We start from the raw sequence: 27,307 nt of genomic DNA on the forward strand, positions 1-27,307 counted from the left end.
TCTTCAACAGTGGGAAGTAAGAAGGTGCTTGAAACATCAATGTAGGCCAGTGCTGTGATAGAGCCACGCAAAACAACAAGGGGTGCAAGCTCCCTCCATGAAAAACACGACCACGCCATAACACCACCGCCTCCGAATTTTACTGTTGGTATTACATACGCTGGCAGATGACGTTCACCGGGCATTCCCCATACCCACACCCTGCCATCGGATCACGACATTGTGTACTGTGATTCGTCACTCCACACAACGTTTCTCCACTATTCAATCGTCTAATATTTATGCTCCTTACACCAAGCGAGGCATCGTTTGCCATTTACTGGCATGATGTGTGGCTTATGAGCAACCGCTCGACCTTGACATCCAAGTTTTCTCACCTGGCGCCTAACTGTCATAGTACTTGCTGTGGATCCTGATGCAGATTGGAATTCCTGTGTGATGGTCTGGATAGATGTTTGCCTGTTACACATTACGATCCTGTTCAACGGTCGGCGGTCTCTGTCAGTCAACAGAAGAGGTCGGCCTGTACCATTTTGTTCCGTACGTGTCCCTGCACGTTTACACTTCACTATCACATCGGAAACAGTGGACCTAGGGATGTTTAGGAGCGTGGAAATGTCGCGTACAGACGTATGAGACAAGTGATACCCAATCGACTGACCACGTTCGAAGTCCATGAGTTCCCCAGAGCGCCCCATTCTACTCTCTCACGATGTCTAATGACTACTGAGGTCGCTGATACGGAGTATCTGGCAGTAGGCGGCAGCAGAATGCACCTAACATGAAAAACGTATGTTTTTGGGGTTGTCCGGATACTTTTGGTCACATAGTGTACGCATATATGTGCTGTCTGTTGTTTCGAACATGTCCAAAAGAACAGACACCGTGTTGATGCAGCAGCCACTATGAATCAAGACACGAAGGAACTAAAGATATTAACTGTCAGTGGGAACTGATGTGCAGATGACGGAGATAATGAGCAGGGGCACTACATCAGTAGTGTGTAGTGTAAATTGAGGGTAGTCCATGCAGTTCTGTTAACCACAGTGCCCGGATGGCGTAGTGGTCGGCGCTTATGCTTTGTAAACAGGAGACCCGAATCCGAGTCCCAGTCTGGCACAATTTTTCAACTTTGTCCATTGAGATAAATAAATACCCACTGGCATTTAATGTCTTTAAAATCTTTGCGTCTTGATCCGTAGTGGCTGCAGGATTAACATGGTGTTTGTCCTTTCGGACATGTCCGATAATGAACGTGATGATGGCCAATGACAACTTCAGTGCAGAAGTACATCAAGGTCGACCTCTTACAGGTATCGGCGAGATGCCATGAGTAATGAGGACAATGAGCAGGGACACTACATCAGTAGTGTGTGGACACGTCGAGAATTTGGGTGTGAAGGTAAGGCGTACTGGGGCAATCCGTGCAGTTGCAATGACCACTGTGTCCGGATGGCTCAGTGGCAGACCATCTGCCTAGTAAGGAGGAGACGCGGGTTCGAATCCCATTCCGGCACAAATTTCCAACTTTTCCCATTGATTTCAATCATTTCCTGCTCGCAGCCAATGTTGGTAATTTCTTTGTGTCTTAATTCGTAATGACAGCTGGATCAAAATGGTGTCTGTTGTTTCGAGATGTCCGTAAGATCGGACACAACTGATTTCTGTCACGAATGGTATTCAGGCCCTGTTTGCCCAGTCCTTCTACCCCTCCTCCCCCCTTCCCCAAGTGGTTGGCTGCGTTTCGCCTGCATCACTCCGTTTGGGAATAGTCGAAGTTACTTTTACACTTTTACGTCTGGAGATTCCTCTTCGCCGGCCGCTGGTGGCCGAGCGGTTGTGGCGCTACATTCTGGAACCGCGCGACCGCTACGGTCGCAGGTTCGAATCCTGCCTCGGGCATGGATGTGTGTGTTGTCCTTAGGTTAGTTAGGTTTAAGTAGTTCTAAGTTCTAGGGGACTTATGACCTCAGCAGTTGAGTCCCATAGTGCTCAGAGCCATTTTTGAGATTCCTCTTCGTTCAGAACGACACACTGTGTTCTGTTTGCTAGAAACTTCCTCAGTCCAGTCACACAGCTAATCCGATATTCCGTACGCTCGTATTTGGTTCATTAAGCGGCAGTGCAGAACTGTATCGACTGCCTTCCGGAAGTCAAGAAACACAGCATCAACCTGGAAGCCGGTACCTATTACTTTCTGGGTCTCGTGAGTGAACAGAACGAGTTCGGTTTATGGTTGCCGTTGTTTTCGAAACCCGTGTTGATTCCTACACAAGAGATTTTCCTTCTCCAGAAATGTCATCATACTCGAGGAAAAAATAGGTTCCTGAATTATACAACAGACCGCTTTCAGAGATGTAGACCTACAGCTTTGTGCGTGTGTTTGACGACCTTTATTGAAAACTGGAATGAGTTGCCCTTTTTTCCATTCAGTCCTACAGCGACTTACGGTAAACCGCTGTCAGAAGATGGCGAAGTTGTTTCGTATACTCTATGTAGTATCATGTTGTTAACACATCACATCAAGTGGCCTTTCATCTGTTGGAAGATTACAGTTCATTCCTATCCCATACTCATTTGTCATTTTTGTTTTTGTGCTACGATTTTATACTGTACGATCTTCCTCAGCAAAACAGTTTTGAAAAAAGGCGTTTACTTTTTCGGCCTTCTCTCTGTCATCTTCCGTTTCGATGCCATTATGTCCGCGGAGTGTCTTTACAGACAGCTTCGATCTGTTTATTAATTTAATATGAAACGAAAGCTTCTTAGGGTTTTGTGTGCAGTCGTTAGGCAGAATTTTCCTTTCGAGCTGGTTGAGTGTTCCATGCATGGATCTCCTTACGCTAATTTTGGTTTCACGATAAAATCTCTCTGCCATTATTTCGGGAAGAAGGCCAGGCAACATATAAAACACTAAAACTTGCACCACACTCATCTACTTAAAAATGGTGTATCGATATTGTAGGTTTCATTGTCCTCTTGGACAATATGTTATGTAAGCTCTGCCGAATTTTTAGGGAGACGTACTAAAAATTACTTCGCGATCTGAATGCTAGGGAGTTGCACCAAAATTAAAAGAACCGTCCAATAATACACTGAAACAGAATGGAAGTGGAAATGGATCGTGGACCTTTCTAAGGAACTGGCTTTATATTCGTCTGAAGAGGTTTAGGAACTCCACAGAAAACTTAAGTGAGGACGACTGAATGAAAATTTGAGCCTCGCTGACATCGGATACGACTTCAGAGTCATTTACTCTGTCGCTTACTACGCAGACATCACGAATCCTACGTTGTCAGCGACGTCTTACGACCTTCACGCTACTTCAGTGCAATTTGAGACGCCTGATGCGAGATTGGATGCGATTGAAATGTTTATTCCCCTTTACATCGTCTTGTTTATTTTCTGAACTAAGCAGGCGGCGATCTTCAGGATTACGCGATGTCACGGTGAGGTAACAGTGAGTTTCACAGTTACGGGCTGCAGCTGACTCGTATATGTGGGTAAGGCAGAGGCTGCGTTGTCCGCGAGTCTGGCGAAGCGAGGCATAACGGCGGTCACTTTTTCTGAAGGAACGAGTTTCAGTTCGCCGTCCAGTCATCATAACTTAAGTCTTAAAAGCGCAGGTTTGCATACAATCTATTTCCTCGCTCTGTGTACGTTATTGTCTCATCACGTATACAATACCTCATATTTCTTTAAAGTTCATAGTCATATGACCAGCACACCAAAAGAACTAGTTCTCATCAGAGAACAATCCTTCCTATCCCGCTCTATTACACAGCCGTATTCTCTAAATTCTTTTTCTGTAGCAGAAACTCGACTTTGGAATAATATCAAAAAAACTGCATCTCATCTTCAACTCCGAGTGGCAGTTATTAATCAGGTTCCTAAAATAAGAGTAATGTCTGTACTTGTTTTCAAACACCGCTTCAGATCCCGGTCTAACATACCAGATTTACGTTTTCGATGGTTTACCTAAATCACTTAAGGTAAATGCTTGGTTGGTTCCTATGAAAGGTTAAACCGATATACATGGAGGTGACAAAAGGCCTGGGATACCTCCTAATACCGTGTCGAGCCTCCTTTTACCCGGCGTAGTGCAGAAAATCGACATGGCATGGACTCAACAAGTCGTTGGAAGTCCCTTGCAGAAATACTTAACCATTCTACCCCTATAGCCATCGATAATTGCCAAAGTGCTACCGGTGCAAGATTTTGTGCACGAACTGACCTCTCGATTATGTCCCGTAAATGTTCGATGGGATTCAGTTCGGGTGATCTGGGCGGCCAATTCATTCGTCGAAATTTGCAGAATGTTCTTCAAACGAATTGCGAACAATTGTGACCCGGTGATATGGCGCATTGTCATCCACAAAAATTCCATAGTTATTTTGATCAAGAAGTCCATGAATGACTGCAAATGGTCTCCAAGTAGCCGAACGTAGCCATTTAAAGTCAATAATCGGTTCAGTTGAACCAGAGAATCCAGTCCATTCCAAGTGAACACAGCCCACACCATTTTGGAGCTACCGCCAGCTTTCACAGTGCCTTGTTGACAACCTGAGCCCATGCGTTCATGGAGTCTCCGCCGCATTCGAACCCTGTCATCAGCTTTCACTAACTCAAATCAGATCTGACCAGCTCACGGGTTTCCAGGGGTCCAACCGATATGCTCACGAGCCCAGGAGAGGTGCTGCAGGCGATGTCGTGCTGTTAGCAAAGGGACTCGCGTCCGTCGTCTGCTGCCATAGCCCATTACCGCCAAATTCCTCCGCACTGTCCTAACGGAAACATTTGTCGTACGTCACACACTGATTTCTGCGGCTATTTCACGCAGTGTTGCTTGTCTGTTAGCACTGACAACTGTACGCAAACGCCGCTGCTCTCGGTCGTTAAATGGAGGCCGTCGGCCACTGCGTTGCATGTGGTGAGAGGTAATGCATGAAATTTGGTCTTCTTGGCACATTCTTTACACTGTGGATATCAGAAAATTCAATTTCCTAACGATTTCCGAAATGGAAATTACCATTCCGCGTTCGAAGTCTGTTAATTCATGTCGCGCGACTATAATTACGTCGGACATAATTTCACATGAATCGCCCGAGTACAAATGACAGCTACCCCATGCACTGCCCTTTTATACCTTGCGTCCGCGATACTACTGCCTCCTGCAAGTGTGAATATCACTATCCCATGATTTTTGTCTCTCAATGTCCTTTCCTATCGTTCTCCAATCTGAGCTTCTGCTCTGCCTCTGATCACCACGAAGCGGGATGTTATACCCTCCGCCCTTCTGTCTTCTAACATAACTTTTACTCTGCTACAACCAAGTAACCCCCTTTCCCACCAGAGCTTCCCTAATTGCCAAAGTCTATAGCTGGGGCAGACCACATGAATTTCTCTCTATTAGAACTCGCTAGCCCATGCTTTCACATTTTTAACTCTACTCGTAAGTACACTTGAATTTTCTGTCGTCACTATTGTTGCTATTTTTACTATTGGTGCTAGCATTAGTAGTCGTAGTAGTAGGAGTCGTAGTAATATTGCTGTTGTTATTAATTACAAGACAATACTGTTACTCTAAATAATCTCCGATGCATGCAACTTGTGTTTCAGGTCACCGTCTTACTTCTGTTATTACCGTTACCAGTGATGTTTATGATTATTTATTTATTTCGTTAGTCGGTGAGTTAAGGATCACGGTAAGCTTGGCGGCCTCTGTGACCGAGCGGTTCTAGGCGCTTCGGTGTGGAACCGCGCGGCTGCTGCGGTCGCATGTTCGAATCCTGCCTCGGGCATGGATGTGTGTGATGTCCTCAGGTTAGTTAGGTTTAAGTAGTTCTAAGTCTAGGGGACTGATGACCTCAGATGTTAAGTCCCATAGTGCTTAGAGCCATTTGAACCATTTGAACGGTAGGCTTACAACCATTATGGCCGCTGCTTCCATTTTTCGTTTTTTGTTTATGTGAGATACTTTTTTTTTTATCAAAACACTGAGTCTAGCAAAGCATTCATCTGACCACTTGGCACCAGCTGTTCTTTTCTCGTTTCAGAAACTCCGAAACGTCACTACAGCTGATCTGAATATGTACAGGTTTTGCGTGTCTTCCGGTTGTATGTGCATTTCCTCTACATCTTTCTTTAAGTCCATGTATCATGGTATTATTGTTTTCGGTTTAGAGTGACAGATGTTGACGATATGTTTCGTCTATTTTGAATCATTTGTTCTTTTCATGCGATCATAAAACAGAACACTATGTTTGCGCATTGTTTACGTAACTTTTAATAATTTAAAATATGTTCAATTTTTTCTGTGTGGGTCCCATTTTTTATAATTAGGACACAGTGCATTTTGTGAATTATTTGTAGCATGATTGTTATCATAAAATTATAATTACTGTCTAATTAAACTGTGATTAAAATTCTTTGTACGTGTATAACTCTAGTTCGATGCAAGAATAGAGCTGAAAACTCTAATTCGGTCAGGTTAAATAATTATAAAAAACATAAGGTGAATGCTGGAACTGTTCCTTCAGCAAGACCATAGTTTATTCTCTTGCCATCCATTTACAGCTCGTGCCGGGTTTCTGATAACATTGCTATGGATGGTACATACATGTCGAACTACTCACTTAAAATAATTACTGAATAAACACTGCCAATAGTCCGTTTGAAATTCATGAACTCTGCCACTAATCGGTGTGAAATTACGTTCGCTCGTGTGGTTTTCGTTTCGCTGTTACCAGTTCCCAGCGTTTTCCAAGCATCAGGCGGCGTGCACTCCTCGTTCTCTATTGTGGAGGCACAATACACTGTACTGGGTGGTTATAATTGAACTTTCCCTACTTGATGGGGACGCCATGGAAAGCGAGTGATCGTAGCACAGTTAAACTCAGTTTAAACATTTCTAACGACATACGGAAGAGAAATGACGAATAAACCATTGAAAGAAACACATTTTAAATTCCACATGAAAGGGGTAACAGTTGTTAATTGCGCACCACGTTACAAACTTTGCTCAGTATGATGACTATCTACATCCACGAGAGCCTGGGACCGCAATAGAGATACCATTTCGCAACTGAACTTGAATAAAAGCACAACAGCTGTTAGGTGACTGTTTAATCACGACTAGTTTCGCTGCGTTACAGTAGCATTTACATTTGGTTAGCAGTGTCACATAAGTTATAACACAGATATATCTCCCCCCTCCCCCCCTCAAAGCTCTTAGTCTCGTAATCCAGTGCTATGAATAATAACCGCCACAGCATATATGGCTGACCGCCTCCAGTGGTTTACCCTCGCGGCAACCAATTACAGGTGCTTCATCCCCTGCACTGTTCACCTCAGTGCTCTGCCTGTTATTATTTCTTGACGACTTCCCTTCTTCTTGGGGTTGGATTCTGTGAATAAGAATGTTGGAGGCAGCTCCGTGTGTTAATCTATGTGACACTACTAACCCCCTGTAGATGCTGTTGTAACGCAGTGAAACCCGTCGTGATTAAATCTTCACTTAACAGCTGTTTGCAGTTTTATTCAAGGTCAATTCATCATGAATATCAGTGGCTGTGCCTGCCCGAATTACAAAATCACAATTATAAATTTCACAATTGTTCGCAGCACTTTTCGAACGTTGGACCATGGAATATTCGTGCACTGCTTGAAGATCGTGCTTGGCGTCCATCGATTTCGACGGTGGCAATAGTAATTTTTTCAATAATCTGAGGCGAAACTGGTGTATCCCAGGAGCAGTTCTCAAAACACCAGTTAATTCGAACTTCTAGGTGTGAAGAGAGGACCTCTCCGAATTCCTTTCAAGTTCAAGTGGCTCTAAGCACTACGGGACTTAACGTCTGAGGTCATCAGTCCCCTAGACTTAGAACTACTTAAACCTAACTAACCTATGAACATCACACACATCCACTTTCATTTTTGAATTTTTGTGTAAGTGAGAGTTTTCGTGCTTTTTTTTGTTTTTTTGGAGAAATGTACAAAATCCCTAATGATGAATTAGTCCACGAATTAACTCCCGGGTTGAAAATCAGACAGTCTTACATTACACCACCATAACAACTTATGATATTGTACAATCCTTTGCTAAATATTTGGTTGTACAGAAGCTTATTTGATTTCATCACTTTCTCAATCAACGGATCTGATCTGAGAGGCCCTAATTCCTTTGCAGCTAACTTTACCTGATCATTTTCTTTTCTGTTAGCATCTTAAAAAGAGAATCGACAGACTTAATGTTGATGCTGCACACAAAAACCGATTCCTGCACAGTAAACAACCAACTCAGAACACAAACTGCCATTTGTGGAAGTGAAATTCAATTAGTAATGTCACTTGACTAGAATACAAATGAGGCACTGGAACCATAAATGTCGAAAGCACACCATCATTGATCTCACACTTAAGTGAATATAAGAGTGAGACAGCTTTCGTGAATATTCATATATACATTGTGGGCTTACAGCACACATAAAAGTGACTCGCCACAAGATCAACTGTCATATGCATGAATCAATATCACAATTAAACAACTGATGTTGATGTGCTTTAGTCCCTTATGGTTCTCACTGCCTCAAATGAATTACTGTATGACAAATCCCAAACTTAATATAATGTAACTCATTCACAAACCCACAAACTAGGTTTTTATATCAGTATAACTATAACATATACTGACGCCCGAAGGCAGGTTTCGAACCTGCGACCGTAGCAGCAGCGCTGTTCCACGCTGAACCGCCTAGAACCGCTCGGCCACAGCGGCCGGCCCGAATTCCTTTAATGTGTCGATATTCACGAAGAGAGCGGCACTATTGCTGTTGTTTTGACAAAACAGCTTTACGCATAAAGCCCTGCTCTCCTCGTCCACGCCCTTGTTTACTGTCTGCAACTATAATGCACACTGATACTTGAGTTTCAACCCCACGTCGCTGTACCAGTTCAGATGGCTCTGAGCACTATGGGACTTAACATCTGAGGTCATCGGTCCCCTATAACTTAGGACTACTTAAACCTAACTAACCTAAGGACATCACACACATCCATGCACGAGGCAGGATTCGAACCTGCGACCCTAGCGGTCGTGCGGTCCCAAACTGAAGCGCCTAGAACCGCTCGGCCACTCCGGCCGGCGTTGTACCAGTACCGGAGTCTATCGGCAGTTCGTGGCACTAAAACTACGAGCAACGCAAATCCTGCAGCGCACTCTTTGAACAACATTCCTGTGAAGTTGGCTACCCAAAGGGTAAATAGTTTTCCGTCTACGTTGATTCAAGTAGCGAAAGTTTAATTGTGACCACACTGTTTGTCACATTGTCGGAGTGTAAACGAGGGCTATAGTGATAGAGCTTGCGCACATTTCTGCTCTTCGTAATACAAAATAGACAGTACGACATTGAAAATCAGCAGCTACGGTAAAAGAAGTCGAATTCCTTAAAGGTAGAGAAAAGTTTATTATCCCAACGACTTCAAGTAGAGGTAATCTATGACGGAGTCCTAACTTATTTGAAAGAGGCGAGGGAGTTATCGTCACAGACCATTCTAAAGGAATAAAACCCAGCTTGCTCTGTTCGTTCATGCGATCCAGAAGAACAGAACTCAAGGCTTCTTTACTACAGTCCCGCACCATCGCCTTATGGACAAAATTCGTGTATCCAAAATATCCGAACTGTTGGACTGACGTCCTAGCAGTCAAACCTCAGTATGTAATCGTAATGGGGAGGCGTGGTTAGAGGCGAAGGTAGCGTCTCATGCAGAGCAAGTGACCCTCTGCTGTTCACGGCACACATTCATGAGTCAAAACATTATGACGACCTACTCAGTACTGACGGTACGATATTGCAGTCCCTGCGTTGCTCAGAAGTACGATACAATGTTCCTTCGGACATGTATGCCTAGTAAAACTAGGACATCGTCTTAGCAACAGAGATCACTAACGTTTCGATAATATCGTTACGCACCACAAAGCATGATTTCTGTAGTCGGTCACCTATTAATCTCCTGATTCTACCCTGATAAGGATCCTTCTTTAACCAGGAGGGAACTTTATAGGATGCCCTACGGCTGTGTGCAAGAGCAGGAGTTTGCTCAATTCCGTTGAGGCTCTACCTAAATCAGACGCAGAGAGCAGCGGAGCACTACTAATCGCTTATCTAACCGCAGATTCCGGCACCGATTTCTGCCCATACTCCTAAGTAAGATATACACACTACAGCAGCGAGAAAATTCCAAGTCCGAAAGGTAGTGGAGACAGAGCGGTTCTAGACCTAAAATGTCCCTACGACATCTAGTAAAACTAGGTCGTCGTTTGAGCTACACTGATCACTAACTTTTCGATAATGTCGACGCCCAACATAGAGCTGCAAATGCGTTGAAATGATTTCTGTAGTCAGTCATGCATGTCTGAAAGAACGTGGCATCATACTTCTGAACAGCATAGGCGCTGCAAAGTCGTTTTCATCCGCCGATACCGGGCAAGCGACTTTCAATTAAAATGTCTCCCCTGTACGAGAACTGTATATATATAATGGATGTGCGAGTGCAGGTTGTCCACAGATGGTCGGTGACATTGGGAAGTTGCGGTATGGCCGTGCAGCGTACTCGAATACCCTAACGGTAAGGCGACCGCTCTGGATGAGGGGGAAATCCGGGTTCAAGTCCTGGCCCGGTACAAAGTTCTACAGTCGCCATTCCATTACCCAGCTGATGGCTGCCCATTTTCCCATCTGCGAATACATTTCATGTGCTTAATACCGTGTTGGTCTACCTTTAGAACGCAATACACAAGTGATTTTGTGTGGCAAATATTTCTACAGGTCCTTGGTAGGTTTCCGAAAGTATGTGGCACTAGACGTCTACTCATACGCCATAAAATTCACGTAAATTCCGAGCCAGTGGCTTGCAGGCGCGGAACTGGCGCCCGACTCCATCGCAGATGTGTTTCAGCGGTTTTAGATTGGACCAATTTGATTGCCATAAGCATGAGTTCATTATAATGCTCCACAGACAACAGTAACAAGATTCTCGCCTCCTGCTGGAATGTGCCATTGCCGTCGGGAAAGATATCAAGCATGAAGGGATACAGATGGACCGCAGAAGTAATTCACAGGTGTCGTAGTGCGTTAGATTAGTAAGACAGGTCCCATATAAGGCCAGGGGACTGTCTCCCATAGCACAATACTCTTCCCCATCGGTCTGCATCCATGACGCGGTGTAACTTCGAGCAGCTGTTTCCCTGGATGACGGCGTATATGCACATGAAGATCAACCTGCTGTAGCACAAACCAGATGACGAGTTTTACTGATCCACTATGCAATCTCGATGATCCCGTGTCTGCTGCAATGGTAACTGACGATGTCGTTGGGTCAACACAGGAACGCGTGGGGGTCGCCTGCTGCTGTGGGGTCCTGTGTTCAGCAATGCTGAGGAAGCAAAGGCTATTGCACTCTCGGTTCAAAAGAGAATACGCAGATGACGACAGTAGGACGTTAGCAGAGATTCGGGCGTCTGTGAAAAGATCGATGCGCGAAGCATACAACAACTACCACCATCACCCCATAGCAACAGATCTGGCCGAGAATTCGAGACAGTTCTTGTTCTATGTAAAATTGCTAAGCGGGTCTAAGGGTTCAAAGTAGTCACTCATCGAGCAGTCTGATGTGGCAATTGAAGATAGAAAAACGAAAGCCGAAGTTTTAAATCCCGCGTTTAAGAAATCGTTCACGCAGGACAATCGTGCAAACATACCTCATTTGACCACCGCACAGAGTCCCATATGAATTACGTAGAAATAAGCATCCCTGGCGTAGAGAAACAGCTGAAAAAGTTGAAAACAAATAAGTCTCGCTGTTCGGATGGAATCCAAATTCGGTTCTGCAATGAGTACTCTACGGCACTGACCCCTTACTTAGTTCCGATTTCTCGCGAATCTCTCGTCCAGCGCAAAGTGCCAAACGACTGGGGTAAAGCGCAGGTGACTCATATACATAAGAAGGGTAAAAGAACGGACCCGCCAAATTACAGACCAGTATCCATAATCACTGAACGTATTCTCAGTTCGAATATAAAAAATATTCCTAGAGAGCGAAAAGCTTATGTCCACGAATCAGTCCTATTTTAGATAGCATCGCTCGTGTGAAACTCAGATTGTCCTTTACTCACATGGTACACTGCGAATTACGGATGAAGGGCAACAAGCATAGTCCATTTCCCTAGATTTCCGGAACGCATTTGACACGGTGACTCACTGCAGACTCTTAACGCAGGTATGAGAATACGGAACAGGTTCTCAGATACGTGAGTGGCTCAACGACTTCTTGAGTAATGTAATGAAGTATGTTGTCCTCGACGGCGAGTGTTCGTCAGAGACAAGTGTATAGTCAGGAGTGCCCCAGGGGATTGGGACAGGATCGCTTGTATTTTCTAAATACTTAAACGATCTGCTGGAAAAGGTAAGCAGCAGTTTGCGGCTGTTTGCTGGTAATGGCGTGGTGTAGGGGAAGGTGTCGCCGTTGAGTGACTTTAGGAGGATACAAGATGACTTTACAAAATTTCTCGTTGGTGTGATGAACGGCGGCTAGCTCTAAATGTGGAGAAATATAAGTTAATGCGGATGAGTAGGAAAAACAAACTCGTAATGTTCGGATACAGCACTATGCGTGTTCTGCTTGACAAGTCCTTTAAATATCTGAGCAAATCGTTGCAAAGCGGTATGAAATGGAACGAGCATTGTAAGGAGTGTGTCAGAACTCTCCATTACATTGATTAAATATTACACTGAGTATCGAAAACAATATAGCAAACTTAAGGCTATTCTTTATGTTATGTAAGATTCTACTATTCTCTACGGAAATAAATAAGCACTCAGATATCGATCGTAACAATCTCAGGGCGGAACATGGGAGTGCGATTCTAAGTATTATTGTGAGACGAGGTCTGTCTGTGAGAGTGGAAATAGTAGTAGTGCCGGTCGAGAGTTCGGAGACAGAAGACGTGTCACGCTGCCCTCGCGTCGGTGATGGCAGGTCTTACCACACTAAAGGCCTGATTTCATTTACATGGCCAGCAGTGATTTAGACGGGTTACCTACGCGTGAAGATGAAATTCAAGGTAAAATTCGCAAGCATAGCGCAAAGCGCAATTGCAGGGTTCGGCTCGTGATTGTTAGTCCGAGTTTGTAATAATCCCATGTCTTGATTGTCAGTTAAAGAAGCCTCCTTATCCTCCAAATAATAATAATTGTTCTCCACATCGAATTCATAAACATGCTGTGGTTATTACATGTTAATGTAACTTTGAAATTCAAATAACTTGTTAATCTGGCACTCACCCATTATTGATACTTATAAGATCATTGTCAGGCATTTCGCCATTATTAATACTTGTCAAACTATTATTGGTCATGATGATTGCTGAAGTTTTAAATAGACTCAGTTTATTAAATTCTTTCTTACGAGTTATTTAGTGGTTAACAGGACCCAAGCAAATTCGTTTTAATTAAATTCATTCTTAGTAAGAATAAGCTTTAGCCGCTGCTGCTGCATGTTGCTGCAAATTGCCGTAAATCACTTGTAAAAAGGCAGTGATCTAAAGAGGTGAGTGCAAAATTTAGGGCCAAAACAGACACACTGACACACCACAACATGTCATGTACTCTAATCCTGTAAATTGAGTTGTACAAGCCACATTCTGTATCACTTGTAAATTCTTATTCAAATACGCAGCCAGATAGCTTATCCAAATGTTAGTTTTAAGTTTTTCATGTAACGATCTGTTGAGGGCTTAAATGACAGTGGAACTGACTCTCCTACAACACGCACACAGTGTTATGCAGGTTAGATTCCGATTACTGATAGCTCAGGTTGCTCATTTTCACAGACGAACAAAGCCTTCATTTGCTGCAGGTACGTTACAGCATGTGAGAACTGCGGTAGGGAAGGCGAATTGTCGACTTCAGTTTACTGGGAGAATTTTGGGAAAGTGTGGTTCATCTGAAAAGGACACCGCATATAGGACGTTAGTGCGACCTATTCTTGAGTTGCTGCTCGAGTCTTAAGTATCTGCACCAAGTCGGATTAAAGGAAGACCGAAACAGTTAAGAGGCGGGCTGCTAGATTTGTTACTGGTAGGTTCGTACAACACGCAAGTCTTACAGAGATGCTTCGAGAACTCAAGTGTGAATCCCTCAAGGGAAGAGACTTTTTTTTTTTTTTTACCCAGGAACACTACAGAGAAAACTTAAAGAGACCCGGCATTTGAAGCTGACTGCGTAACGATCCTGCTGCCGCCAACATACGTTTCTCGTAAGGAAGAGGAAGATAAGATCTGAGTAATTAGAGCCCATGCGGAGACTTGTGGATAGTCGTTTCCCCTCTGTCTGCCAGTGGAACAGCAAAGAAAACGATTATTAGCGGTAAAGCATACCCTCCGCCACGTACCCCACGGTGGCTTGCAGAATATGTATGCAGATGCAGAACAATGTACACTGAACGGGGTGCTCCAAAACAGTTTTAATTGCACCATATTCTGGTCTGTCGTCAGATCCGGGACGGATCGGCGCCTATCCTGCTTCATACAGTGAGCAACCTTCGGATTTCCATAGTCTGTGGTGAGGCGTGCGCGTCTTACAGAGTGCCGCCCACTCGTACAGTAGGTTCACCGTCCTTCAAACGCTTTCCATAGATCTTCACGGCAGTAGCATACGAACAGCCGGCCACCGTTTTCGAGATGGTCGTTTGCAGGCGCTAGGGCATAACAATCCTTTCTTTGTCGAATCGCTTAGGCCAGAGGATTCCACTGTTTATGGCCCTTATCGTTGCTGGAATGATTCCCCTTTCGTCTCTGCCCCTGTTATATATTTTCCTTATTAGGTCATGTGCCACCAGTACTATTAGGCACCATTCAGTCTCATGGTGGGCAGTGGTCGTAATGTTTGGCCCATCAGTGTACATATTGTGTACAGGGAGACAGGGAGCTGACACGGTTAGAAACTTCTTACGAAAGAAGGTAAATCAGTGTGTGATGTAAGTAACTCTAAATATAAGAAGTGATCAAAAAGTTCCCGTGTGTGGGCGTTGCTGCAGCGTATATCTAACGTAGCGCAACTCCGATGCGGGTATACAAGCACCGACATATAGGCAAGCGATTAGTGTGGCATTCACGTCTTTCTGATGTGCGTGCGGTAAATGCGGAAAATTGAGCTATGGCGACGTTATCACCAAATGCTTCCAAACAGGACTAACGTACTGTTATTCTTTTCTTGGCTGCCGAAGGACAAACACCGATAGACATCCACCGGACAATGAAGAATTTGTATGGAGCAGCATGTCGTCGAAAACCATTGCTGTGGAGTAGTGCGCCAAGTTCTGTGCTGGAGCTCCTGCTTCATGGTAACGCACATCAGCTTATCACAAGTGTCGTAACGCAGAATTTACGCCAACTCAAGTGGGACCCACTCGAGCACCCATCCTATAGTCCTGTTCTCTGCCCATCTAATTATAACGCCTTCGTTGTCTTAAAAAAAACCCTTGAAAGGTCGGAAGAAGATGTGCAACAGGTAGTTACTAACTTCTTCACGCTGCAGGATACGGTATTTTGCCAAACGGGTATCTTCAACCTGGAGCGTTGGTGTGATGATTGCCTGAATGCTCTTGGCAATTCTTCCTGATTGGCATACTGATCCTAGACAGTACGTCTTTCGAACGGAAACTTTTTAATCGCTACTTATATCACAAAATGCATTGCAATGTGCGTATAGGCGAAAAGATCCGCTATGGTTTCTCAGTGCGGTCGGCGATCATTCAGTGAAATGAGTCACAATCTTCAGCTATGTAGGAGTATCAGTCCGGAGAAATTTAAAATCTAAGGACCACACAAATTCATCTGAGAGGAGGGGAAGGTGCCACATTCAGATCTATTGAAAGAATCCTAAAAAAAAATGTCATTCGCGAGCGAAGTAGGTCGCTTACATAGCACTCATTCGATTAATTCTTAAGTATTGTTCGTCAATGTGGGATGCTTGCGAAGTTAATGGGAGAGATACAAAAGATTCAAAGAAGAACCGCTCTCGACAAACCGCCGGTGAGAGACGTTATAACAAAGGCGCTGTGAAACACGGAGATCTTGTTCTCAAAATTTTAGTAGAGTGCATTCTGAATGAGTCAAAAGAGATTCTACAACTTCCAATGTGCATCTCTCTTAAAGGCCACACTAAAAGTAAAGAAATTATGGCTCATACAAACTGCCTCACAACGTATAATGGCTTGCGGAGTACAAATATAAATGTGAAAGGAATCATCGAGAAAGTACCCTAAAATGTTTTAGGAAAATAACGAAACTGAAATCAGGATTGCCGACAGACATACCGGACATCCTACTGCTCAAAAGAAATGACGAACTCCAACTATTGCATCACATACATAGTTCTTTCATTCTACATGTGAGCAACTACTAAGATACTGCAATAACTGGACGACATTACCTACACTGATGTGCTTTGCAAGTTTCACTAGCTACAAACGTCGACCACCTCTCCGCCTTTAACAAAATTACCTACACATTTTTTTTGATTGAGCTTCTCAATTTTAATGAACAGAATGTTGACGCGTTGGTGTTAGTATCAATGAAGCAGAAGTCGCCAATGAAATAACTGATGAAAGCGCCAAACGTACAATTTTGCTATAAATGGTTGATAATATGCTGTGCTGCTGTGAAAAAGCGCTATGAAATAACTCAGTATTCACTAGCTGTCTATTCGCATTTTGACAATCTAAAAGAATGGTACATGAAACATTACTTTTTAACAGTGAAATGATGTGCCAGCTAGGAACATTGTCCTAAATTGACAGCATATAAAGGAAACCAAGAAAGATAAATGTGTTAGCTGTTAGCCTATGAAGATTTTTTCAAGACTTAATTCTTTAACGCAACCATTTGGCAAGTGACACACTATCATATGACACTGTGACCCAGTCTTGATATTTACTTAAATTTGTGAGTTATTTACTATCATAGTGTGAGGCAGTTTAACTGTAATGTCTCGTGAGTAGAGTCCCACTGAAGCCGAATAATGTACCGTATTTGTTTGAAGGATTACCTGTACGTCATCTTCCGTCTGGATGACGATGATATTGTCGACTGTTTTGCCGAATCCTCCTGAAGGAACCGTTCCACAGCCTTTGACTGGAATGTTGAACTTGAAGGAAGATTTGTTGCTCCCAGCTTTCACGTATCTGCAAACACACAGAACGTTTACGTTAATACAGACAGAAAAGTGCAGCATTGCTCGAATGATCTTTATCTGCCACAAATATAGACATGTGCATTATTTCCTAAATCATTGCAGATAATTTACGCAGGTTTTTCTATCTACCATAAATATAGTTTTCTAACAGCACTACTGTCGTGAGATATTGTTTCTTCTCGTTCAGCAGTTACTTAGTCCAGGGGATTCTGTAAATGTAACGCCCACCAACTTTAAATTTCGTTCACTGCTAGTTTACTAATAAATGCGTGTCAGAATGTCAGCGTTTTAAAAATGAAATTCAGTGAATGTATATTTAGAATGAAAAACACAGTTTTGAGTATCTGATCGAATAGTTATATCAATGGCAGAAAATTGTAAGACCTCAAGATATTGGGACATAACAGCATCACGGATTATTAATTTGGTAATGATTATTCTTGATAATTACAGCCGATGAGCAGCGAAGAAGGCTGCAGCTTTTGAGCACATTGGTAACCATTTAAACCATAGACAGAGCAGATAATCAATAGTTCTTGCAGGAAATCGAAGGCGCATAGTTCGTTTCCGCTAGGTGTGAATTCATGGACAGAAGTTTCCATTACCATTTGATATGTTCGAACACTGTATTCGAACACTCCCTTCCATCCAAGTGGGATCACAGCAGCAACAGCGTTTAGAGACATGAAACTCGAATTTAACATACTTCTCATCAGCATGTGGTGTTGCTGCACCTCAGGAAAAGCGTAGCGAAAATGTAGAAGACATTCAGAGAATCGACGTTTGATTCGCACAAAATATTGGTCATCCATTAAAAGAGGGCACTGGTCGCTTTGGAGTAGAACTGTCATGAGACACACCACCGCAGAGAACTCGTGTCAGTGAAGCGTTGTGTACATTCCAGTCGGTTGTATGGAATTATCGTAGTAAGATGCGTCGTCGCGAAGGCGTGACAGAACGGCAGAAAGAATATATGCGTTTGGACGTGATATTGATCACACTGTGAATCATGTTCCTCTATTTTATGGTGTATCAATGGGTACTGTACGTGTCATCAAGGAATGCTGTCCTATAAGAAAGCAGCAAAGTCTGAGCTTACTATTAATATTGTTCACAAGGTCATGAACAGGAGGGGTCACAACACGCTTCTCAGGGTTTCACCCGAAGGGTTTATCTCATGATCACTCAATCCATGGCAACATGCGGCGTCCCTCCTACCAAAACATTCCATCAGGATTTCTAAAATCAATGGGGAAGTGGCAACAAAACAACTATTCACGTTGGTATGTAGAGTATATGAATCTGGCAACATATCATCTGACTTTCGGAAAAATATCATCCACAGAATTCCGAAGACTGCAAGGGCTGACTAGTGTGAGAATTGTCGCACACTCAGTTTAACAGCTCATGTATTCAAGTTGCTGACAAGAATAATATATAGAAGAATAGAAAAGAAAGTTGAGATGTGCTAGATGACGATCAATTTGACTTTAGAAAAGGCAATCCTGACGTTGTGGTTGATAATGGAAGCAAGCATAAAGAAAAATCAAGACACTTTCATAGGATTTGTCGACCTGGAAAAAGCGTTCAACAGTGTAAAATGGTGTAAAATGTTCGAAATTCTGAGAAAAATAGGGGTAAGCCATAGGGAGAGAGGGGTAATATACAATATCTAAAAAAAGCGAAGAGGGAATAATAAGATAGGACGACCAAGAACGAAGCGCTCAGATTAAAAACGGTGTAAGACAGGGATGTAGTCTTTCGCCCCTATTGTTCAATCTGTACAACGAAGAAGCAATGATGGAAATAAAAGGAAGGTTCAGGAATGGAATTAAAATTCAAGGTGAAAGGATATCAATGATGCGATTCGCTGATGAAATTGCTATCCTGAGTGAAAGTGAAGAAGAATTACAGGATGTGTTGAATGGAATGAACAATCTAAACGGGTACAGAATATGGACTGAGAGTAAATCGAAGAACGGTCAAAGTAATGAGAAGTAACAGAAATGAGAACAGCGAGAAACTTAACATTAGGATTGATGGAACAAAGTAGATGAAGTTGAGGAATTCTGTTACCTAGGCAGCAAAGTAATCAATGACGAACGGAGCAAGGAGGGCATCAAAATCAGGCTAGCACTGGCAAAAAGGGCATTCCCGGCCAAAAAAACGTCCACTAGTATCAAACATAGGCCTTAATTTAAGGAATAATTTCTGAGAATGTGCGTCTGGAACGCAGCATTGCATGGTAGTGAAACTTGGAGTGTGGGAAAACCGGAACAGAAGTGAATCGAAGCATTTGAAATGTGGTGCTACAGACGCACGCAGAAAATTAGGTGACTAATAAGGTAAGGAATGAGGAGGTTCTGCGCAGAAAATGGCTCTGAGCACTATGCGACTTAACTTCTGAGGTCATCAGTCGCCTAGAACTTAGAACTAATTAAACCTAACTAACCTAAGGACATCGCACATCCATGCCCGAGGCAGGATTCGAACCTGCGACCGTAGCGGTCGCTCGTTTCCAGACTGTAGCGCCTACAACCGCACGGGCACTCCGGCCGGCTTCTGCGCAGAATCGTAGAGGTAAGGAATATATGGAAAACGCTGACAAGGAGAAGGGACAGGGTGAAGTACGGAGATTGGACTACATACATCAAGTAATTGAGGAGATACACTACTGGCCATTAGAATTGGCGCATCACGAAGTTGACGTGCTACAGACGCGAAATTTAACCGACAGGAAGAAGATGCTGTGAAATGCAAATGATTAGCTTTTCAGGGCATTCACACAAGGTTGCCGCCGGTGGCGACACCTACAACGCGCTGACATGAGGAAAGTTTTCAACCGATTTCTCATACACAAACAGCAGTTGACCGGCGTTGCCTGGTGAAACGTTGTTGTGATGCCTCGTGTAAGCAGGAGAAATACGTACCAAAAAATGGTTCAAATGGCTCTGAGCACTATGGGACTCAGCTGCTGAGGTCATTAGTCCCCTAGAACTTAGAACTAGTTAAACCTAACTAACCTAAGGACATCACAAACATCCATGCCCGAGGCAGGATTCGAACCTGCGACCGTAGCGGTCTTGCGGTTCCAGACTGCAGCGCCTTTAACCGCACGGCCACTTCGGCCGGCAAATACGTACCATCACGTTTCCGAATTTGATAAAGGTCGGATTGTAGCCTAGCGCGATTGCGATTTATCGTATCGCGACATTGCCGCTCAAGTTGGCCGAGATCCAATGACTGTTAGCAGAATATGAAATCGGTGGGTTCAGGAGGGTAATACGGAACGCCGTGCTGGATCCCAACGACCTCGTATCACTAGCAGTCGACATGACAGGCATCTTATCCGCATGGCTGTAACGTATCGTGCAGCCTCGTCTCGATCCCTGAGTCAACAGATGGGGACGTTTGCAAGACAACAAACATCTGCACGAACAGTTCGACGACGTTTGCAGCAGCATGGACTAGCAGCTCGGAGACCATGGCTGCGGTTACCCTTGACGCTGCATCACAGACATGAGTGCCTGCGATGGTGTACTCGACGACGAACCTGGGTGCACGAATGGCAAAACGTCATTTTTTCGGATGAATCGAGGTTCTGTTTACAGCATCGTGATGGTCACATCCGTGTTTGGCAACATGGCGGTGAAGGCACATTGGAAGCGCGTATTCGTCATCTCCATACTGGCGTATCACCCTGCGTGATGGTATGGGGTGCCATTGGTTACACGTCTCGGTCACCTCTTGTTCGCATTGATGGCACTTTGAACAGTGGACGTTACATTTCAGATGTGTTACGACCCGTGGTTCTACCCTTCATTCGATCCCTGCGAAACCCTACATTTCAGCAGGATAATGCACGACCGCACGTTGCAGGTGCTGTATGGGCCTTTCTGGATACAGAAAATGTTCGACTGCTGCCCTGGCCAGCACATTCTCCAGATCTCTCGCCAATTGAAAACGTCTGGTCAATCGTGGCCGAGCAACTGGCTCGTCACAATACGCCAGTCACTACTCTTAATGAACTGAGGTATCGTGTTGAAGCTGCATGGGCAGCTGTAGCTCTACACGCCATCCAAACTCTGTTTGACTCAATGCCCAGGCGTATCAAGGGCGTTATTACGGCCAGAGGTGGTTGTTCTGGGAAGGGATTTCTCAGGATCTATGCACCCAAATTGCGTGAAAGTGTAATCACATGTCAGTTCTAGTATAATATATTTTCCAATGAATACCGGTTTATCATCTGCATTTCTTCTTGGTGTAGCAATTGTAATGGCCAGTAGTGTAGATTGTAATTGCTACTCTGAGATGAAGAGGTTGGCACAGGAGAGAAATTCGTGGCGGGCCGTCTCAAAGCAGTCAAAAGACTGATGACTAAAAAAAAAAAAAAATTGCTGTGGAGTATCTCCTCTCATTATGAACTGTTCTACTGGGTACATATATATCCAGTACGTGGTCAACAGCTCTTTTAAACTTAAACCATAGTTCTTCTACATGCTCCTGTCCCGAGCGAAAAGTCAGCCGAATGCCCAATCACGAACATGCACCACAGACTTAAGGTACCAGCATCTCACCAAATTGCCATCTCGCAGGGCCACCTTCAACGTTTATATGCATAGCGACCATGGGTGCATCTTCCTGGATTGCAAAACCTCACGCCGATGCGTAGCTCTCGTCGCGTACGAGAGAAGTGTGCACGACTGTGATTCCCATGAGGTGTAGACGCCCGCATTCGTGTCTGCCGAGGACAGCTCAGCACTTGGCGTGACGGGTAGACTGGCGAGTGTTGCCACCTTCGTGCCTGGCACTTCTCGCACTCGCCGCGTGCCGACACGCTGGTGGATTGCGTCTATGGGATCCTGTTGTCGGCACCGTTAACGCAGGCGTGACTCGGCGATCTGCGACTGGCGTCACGCGAGTGTCTGGCCGACAATAGGCGGTGCACGGGGTTTGGTTGGGGGACCCTGACATTTAGCCGGCCGCCCCGTGACTGTCCAGTTCCCAGTGGCCGGAGGAGCCGGCCGCGGCGGCAGCGGCAGCCGGTGAAAGGGAGGCAGGCGGCGCGTCCTCAGAGCGCCGCGGGCGGTGTGTGGAAAGCGGCTGGCATTGAGACCGCCCCCTCCTCTCCACACTCACTCACTGCACTGCGACAGCGCGAGGGCTCTCGCAGCACCGTTTATGAACGTAACGCTGCGTACTGCTGCTTACTTCCCCCGCTAGGGAAGGCAGCCACCGCAGAAAATAAATAAATAAATAAAATCGTAGATCGACGATAAAAATGCTTTGTGTTTTAGAACATCAAGAGTGTTACCACAACGACTCTTTCAGTCTGCAGCAGATTGCGCGATGTTTTGAAATTTCTTAACGGACCAAAACTACAAATGTTTTCAGAAATAATCGCAGACTAGTCGCCTGTTACGATGGTTTAGTTTTTATAACGGGTTGGTGCATAAGTTTGTAACGTTCTTCCATAAGTTTAAGAAACACAACAGGTACACATAACAGAGACTTTAGTCATTAGTAATACACTACTGGCCACTAAAATTGCTACACCAAGAAGAAATGCAGATGATAAACGGGTAGTCATTGGACAAATATATTTTACTAGAACTGACATGTCATTATATTTTCACGCAATTTGGGTGCATAGACCCTGAGAAACCACTACGCAGAACAACCACCTCTGGCCGTAAAAACGGCCTTGATACGCCCGGGCATTGAGTCAAACAGAGCTTGGATGTGGTGTACAGGTACAGCTGCCCATGCAGCTTCAACACGATACCTCAGTTCATCAAGAGTAGTGACTGGCGTATTGTGGCGAGCCAGTTGCTCGGCCACCATTCACCAGACGTTTTCATTTGGTGAGAGACCTGGAGAATGTGCTGGCCAGGGCAGCAGTCGAACATTTTCTGTATCCAGAAAGGCCGGTACAGGACCTGCAACATGAGGTCGTGCATTATCCTGCTGAAATGTAGGGTTTCGCAGGGATCGAATGAAGGGTAGAGCCAAGGGTCGTAACACATCTGAAATGTAACGTCCACAGTTCAAAGTGCCGTCAATGCAAACAAGAGGCGACCGAGACGTGTAACCAATGGCACCCCATACCATCACGCCGGGTGATACGCCGGTATGGCGATGACGAATACGCGCTTGCAATGTGCGTTCACCGCGATTTCGCCAAACACGGATGCGACCATCATGATGCTGTAAACAGAACCTCGATTTATCCGAAAAAATGACGTTTTGCCATTCGTGCACCCACGTTCGTCGTTGAGTACACCATCACAGGCGCTCCTGTCTGTGATGCAGCGTCAAGGGTAACTGCAGCCATGGTCTCCGAGGTGATAGTCCATGCTGCTGCAAACGTCGTCGAACTGTTCGTGCAGATGTTTGTTGTCTTGCAAACGTCCCCATCTGTTGACTCAGGGATCGAGACGTGGCTGCACGATCCGTTACAGCCATGCGGATAAGATGACTGTCATGTCGACTGCTAGTGATACGAGGTCGTTGGGATCCAGCACGGCGTTCCGTATTACCCTCCCGAACCCACCGATTCCATATTCTGCTAACAGTCATTGGATCTCGACCAACGCGAGCAGCAATGTCGCGATACGATAAACCGCAATCGCCATAGGCTACAATCCGACCTTTATCAAATTCGGAAACGTGATGGTACGCATTTCTTCTCCTTACACGAGGCATCACAACAACGTTTCACCAGGCAACGCCGGTCAACTGCTGTTTGTGTATGAGAAATCGGTTGGATACTTTCGTCATGTCAAAAAATGGTTCAAATGACTCTGAGCACTATGGGACTCAACTGCTGAGGTCATTAGTCCCCTAGAACTTAAACCTAACTAACCTAAGGACATGACAAACATCCATGCCCGAGGCAGGATTCGAACCTGCGATCGTAGCGGTCTTGCGGTTCCAGACTGCAGCGCCTTTAACCGCACGGCCACTTCGGCCGGCTTCGTCATGTCAGCAGGTTGTAGGTGTCGCCACCGGCGCCAACCTTGTGTGAATGCTCTGAAAAGCTAATCATTTGCATATCACAGCATCTTCTTCATGTCGGTTAAATTTCGCGTCTGTAGCACGTCATCTTCGTGGTGTAGGAATTTTAATGGTCAGTAGTGTATATTCTTCTTCACTATTTGCTAGTCTGCCAGCGCTGGGGTAGTTTTTAGATTCCGAGACAGTAGAAATCACGTGGTTTTGAGACGAAGAGCCCATCGAACCACGTTCTGAGTGCATTTTCATCCGGGAAAGAAGTTCGGGGTTGTTCGATAGAGAGCAGAAAACGTGAAAATATGAGGGTGCAAGATCAGGTGAATAAGGGGGATGGGGAATGACTGCCCAACCCAACCCATAGTGTTTCTTGTCAGTGTGTCAGAATGCGGGCGTTATCCTGGAGTAGCATCGCTTCACTCAGTCTTGCTGGTCATTGTTCTTGGATTGCATTTGCTAGGCGTTCAGCTGCTGACAGTGAATGTCGGCAGTGGTGGTTACGCCTCGGGGAAGCAATTCGTGGTACACCACACGGTCGCTGTTCCACCAGATGCTTAACAATATCTTTTGTGGATGCGCGAAGATCTTTCTACTCGGAGTTGCTGTTTTTTTTTTTTTGGGATCAGTTGTTCCTTTATTTTCCTTATGTTAGCAGAAATACAGCTGCTTCAATCCGGTTTCTTAATTCAAGGAGGTGCGCTGGTAGCGGGGGCACGTACACACGATCCTTGATGAAGCTCCAAAGGAAAAAATCGCATGGCGTTAGGTCGGGCGAACGTGGAGGCCATGCAAAGCAAGCCCTGTCATTGGGCCTCTTGCAGCCTATCCAGCGATTGGCTATAGACTTGATGTGTGCCGTGTGACAAATGGTGCTAACACTGAACATTTATAAGGTCCCTGGTAAAACTGGTTGAGTTGCTCTTTCATTTGAAATATCATTTGTAACTGTAAGTTTAATGTAATAAATACTATAAAGCCTTAAAACCCCGATATTCATCTATAAACACTCTGTATTTCTTGTCAAAAAATGGTTCAAATGGCTCTGAGCACTATGGGACTCAACTGCTGTGGTCATAAGTCCCCTAGAACTTAGAACTACTTAAACCTAACTAACCTAAGGACATGACACACATCCATGCCCGAGGCAGGATTCGAACCTGCGACCGTAGCCGTCGTGCGGTTCCAGACAGTAGCGCCTTTAACCGCTCGGCCACTCCGGCCGGCTATTTCTTGTCACCCTTAACGATACAAGATAGGTGTCGTTCATCTTCAAGTTGATGACGAGTAAGCAGAGATGCACTGATTTTCGGCATAGATCGTGCTGTACCTACACACGCGATTTTTGAACCTTCCCCACTGCATGCAAATATCGCACTGTGGTGGAATGATCAAAGTTCATCATATTTGCCCGTTCCCGATTGCACTAGCGTGTATTATTGTGGATTAATGCATTTAAACGATCTTCATCAAACCGGGAAGGTCTTCCCGAACGTAGAGAGTCACTAATCTCGAAACGATCCTCCTTAAAACGAGAAAGTCATTTACTTGCTATGCTCTGTCCAGTGGCATTATGCCGACACGCGGCGTTAAGGTTTCTGGCTCCCCTCGCTGCTACCAGCACTCTACTGAACTCATGCGGAAGAATCCGTCGGAAACGTTCCGATTTCTCCACTTGGCACTCAATTTTTTTAGCGCCCACAGCTCCACTCACTATCTCCAAATGCCAGATTGACAATATGCAAACTCAAATGGCAACAGTGAACTACAAATAAAAATGACAATCGATAAATAACCCATAGCTACCGGAATACCAACATACAAAACAAAAACGCTACGAACTTATGCATCAGCCTGATATGTCATGACCGGTTTCGAGTCGTAAAGCGACTCATCATCAAATGGTGTCCGTCCCTGGTAGCTGAGTACGGCGAACGTGACTATGAAAAAATGGTTCAAATGGTTCTAAGCACTATGGGACTTAAACATCTGAGGTCATCAGTCCCCTAGACTTAGAACTACCTAAACCCAACTAACCCAAGGACATCACACACATCCATGTCCGAGGCAGGATTCGAACCTGAGGCCGGCCGCTGTGGCCGAGACGCTCTAGGCGCTTCAGTGCGGAGCCGCGCTACTGCTACGGTCGAAGGTTCAAATCCTGCCTCGGGCATGCTTTGTAAGTAGTTCTAAGTCTAGGGGACTGATAAGGAGGGGGAGTAGATTAGTGTTTAACGTCCCGTCGACAACGAGGTCATTAGAGACGGAGCGCAAGCTCGGGTTAGGGAAGGATGGGGAAGGAAATCGGCCGTGCCCTTTCAAAGGAACCATCCCGGCATTTGCCTGAAACGATTTAGGGAAATCACGGAAAACCTAAATCAGGATGGCCGGAGACGGGATTGAACCGTCGTCCTCCCGAATGCGAGTCCAGTGTGCTAACCACTGGGCCACCTCGCTCGGTCAGGGGACTGATGACCTCAGATGTTAAGTCCCATAGTGCTTAGAGCCATTTGAACCATTCGAACCTGCAAGCGTAGCAGCAGCGCGCATCCAGACTGAAGCGCCTAGAACCGCTCGGTCACAGCGGCCGGCTACGTCACTATCTTCTCAAATTTTGCCTCTTGGGGAAGAAAGGGCTATCTTTCCTCGGCAAACATTAAGACCTCTTATTCATCTCCAGCAGAGCTGACGCCACCATGGAGGCGAAGGGTAAACACACATTATTGATGCCCACTAATAGGTTTGCGGAGATTTTGATCAGATAGTGTGCAAACGACAGTAGTATCAGTCTCCAAAATAAGCCGAACTTGTAAGTGAAATACATGTGTAGATGAACGTGCATATGATGATAATTGCGCCGAAGACTTAGGTCCACGGTAAGGTCACGGTTTCGTTGGCGCCAAGGCTGCACAGAGATGGCGGGCAGTGTTGCGCCGGAAGGCGGCGGTCTGGTGGTCCTGCGGTCCCAGCTCCCAGGACGTTCCTGGGCCGGAGGACACGAGGTCACGAGGCGTCCTTGGGCGCACGTGTGAAGAGGAGAGGGCCCA

The 27,307-nt window shown here is 45.0% G+C and overlaps 1 protein-coding gene across 1 annotated transcript in view; it reads right to left on the reverse strand.

Moving 5' to 3' along the window:
- Positions 1-27,307, reverse strand: part of LOC126412241 (mucin-2) — a 245,101-nt gene that overhangs the window by 69,546 nt on the left and 148,248 nt on the right. The window contains exon 4 of the mRNA XM_050081733.1: positions 17,106-17,241. Coding sequence (XP_049937690.1) covers positions 17,106-17,241 — 136 coding nt within the window. The remainder of the gene's footprint in view (positions 1-17,105; positions 17,242-27,307) is intronic.

The sequence above is a fragment of the Schistocerca serialis genome, chromosome 7 (assembly GCF_023864345.2).
Source record: "Schistocerca serialis cubense isolate TAMUIC-IGC-003099 chromosome 7, iqSchSeri2.2, whole genome shotgun sequence".
Classification (NCBI taxonomy): domain Eukaryota; kingdom Metazoa; phylum Arthropoda; class Insecta; order Orthoptera; family Acrididae; genus Schistocerca; species Schistocerca serialis.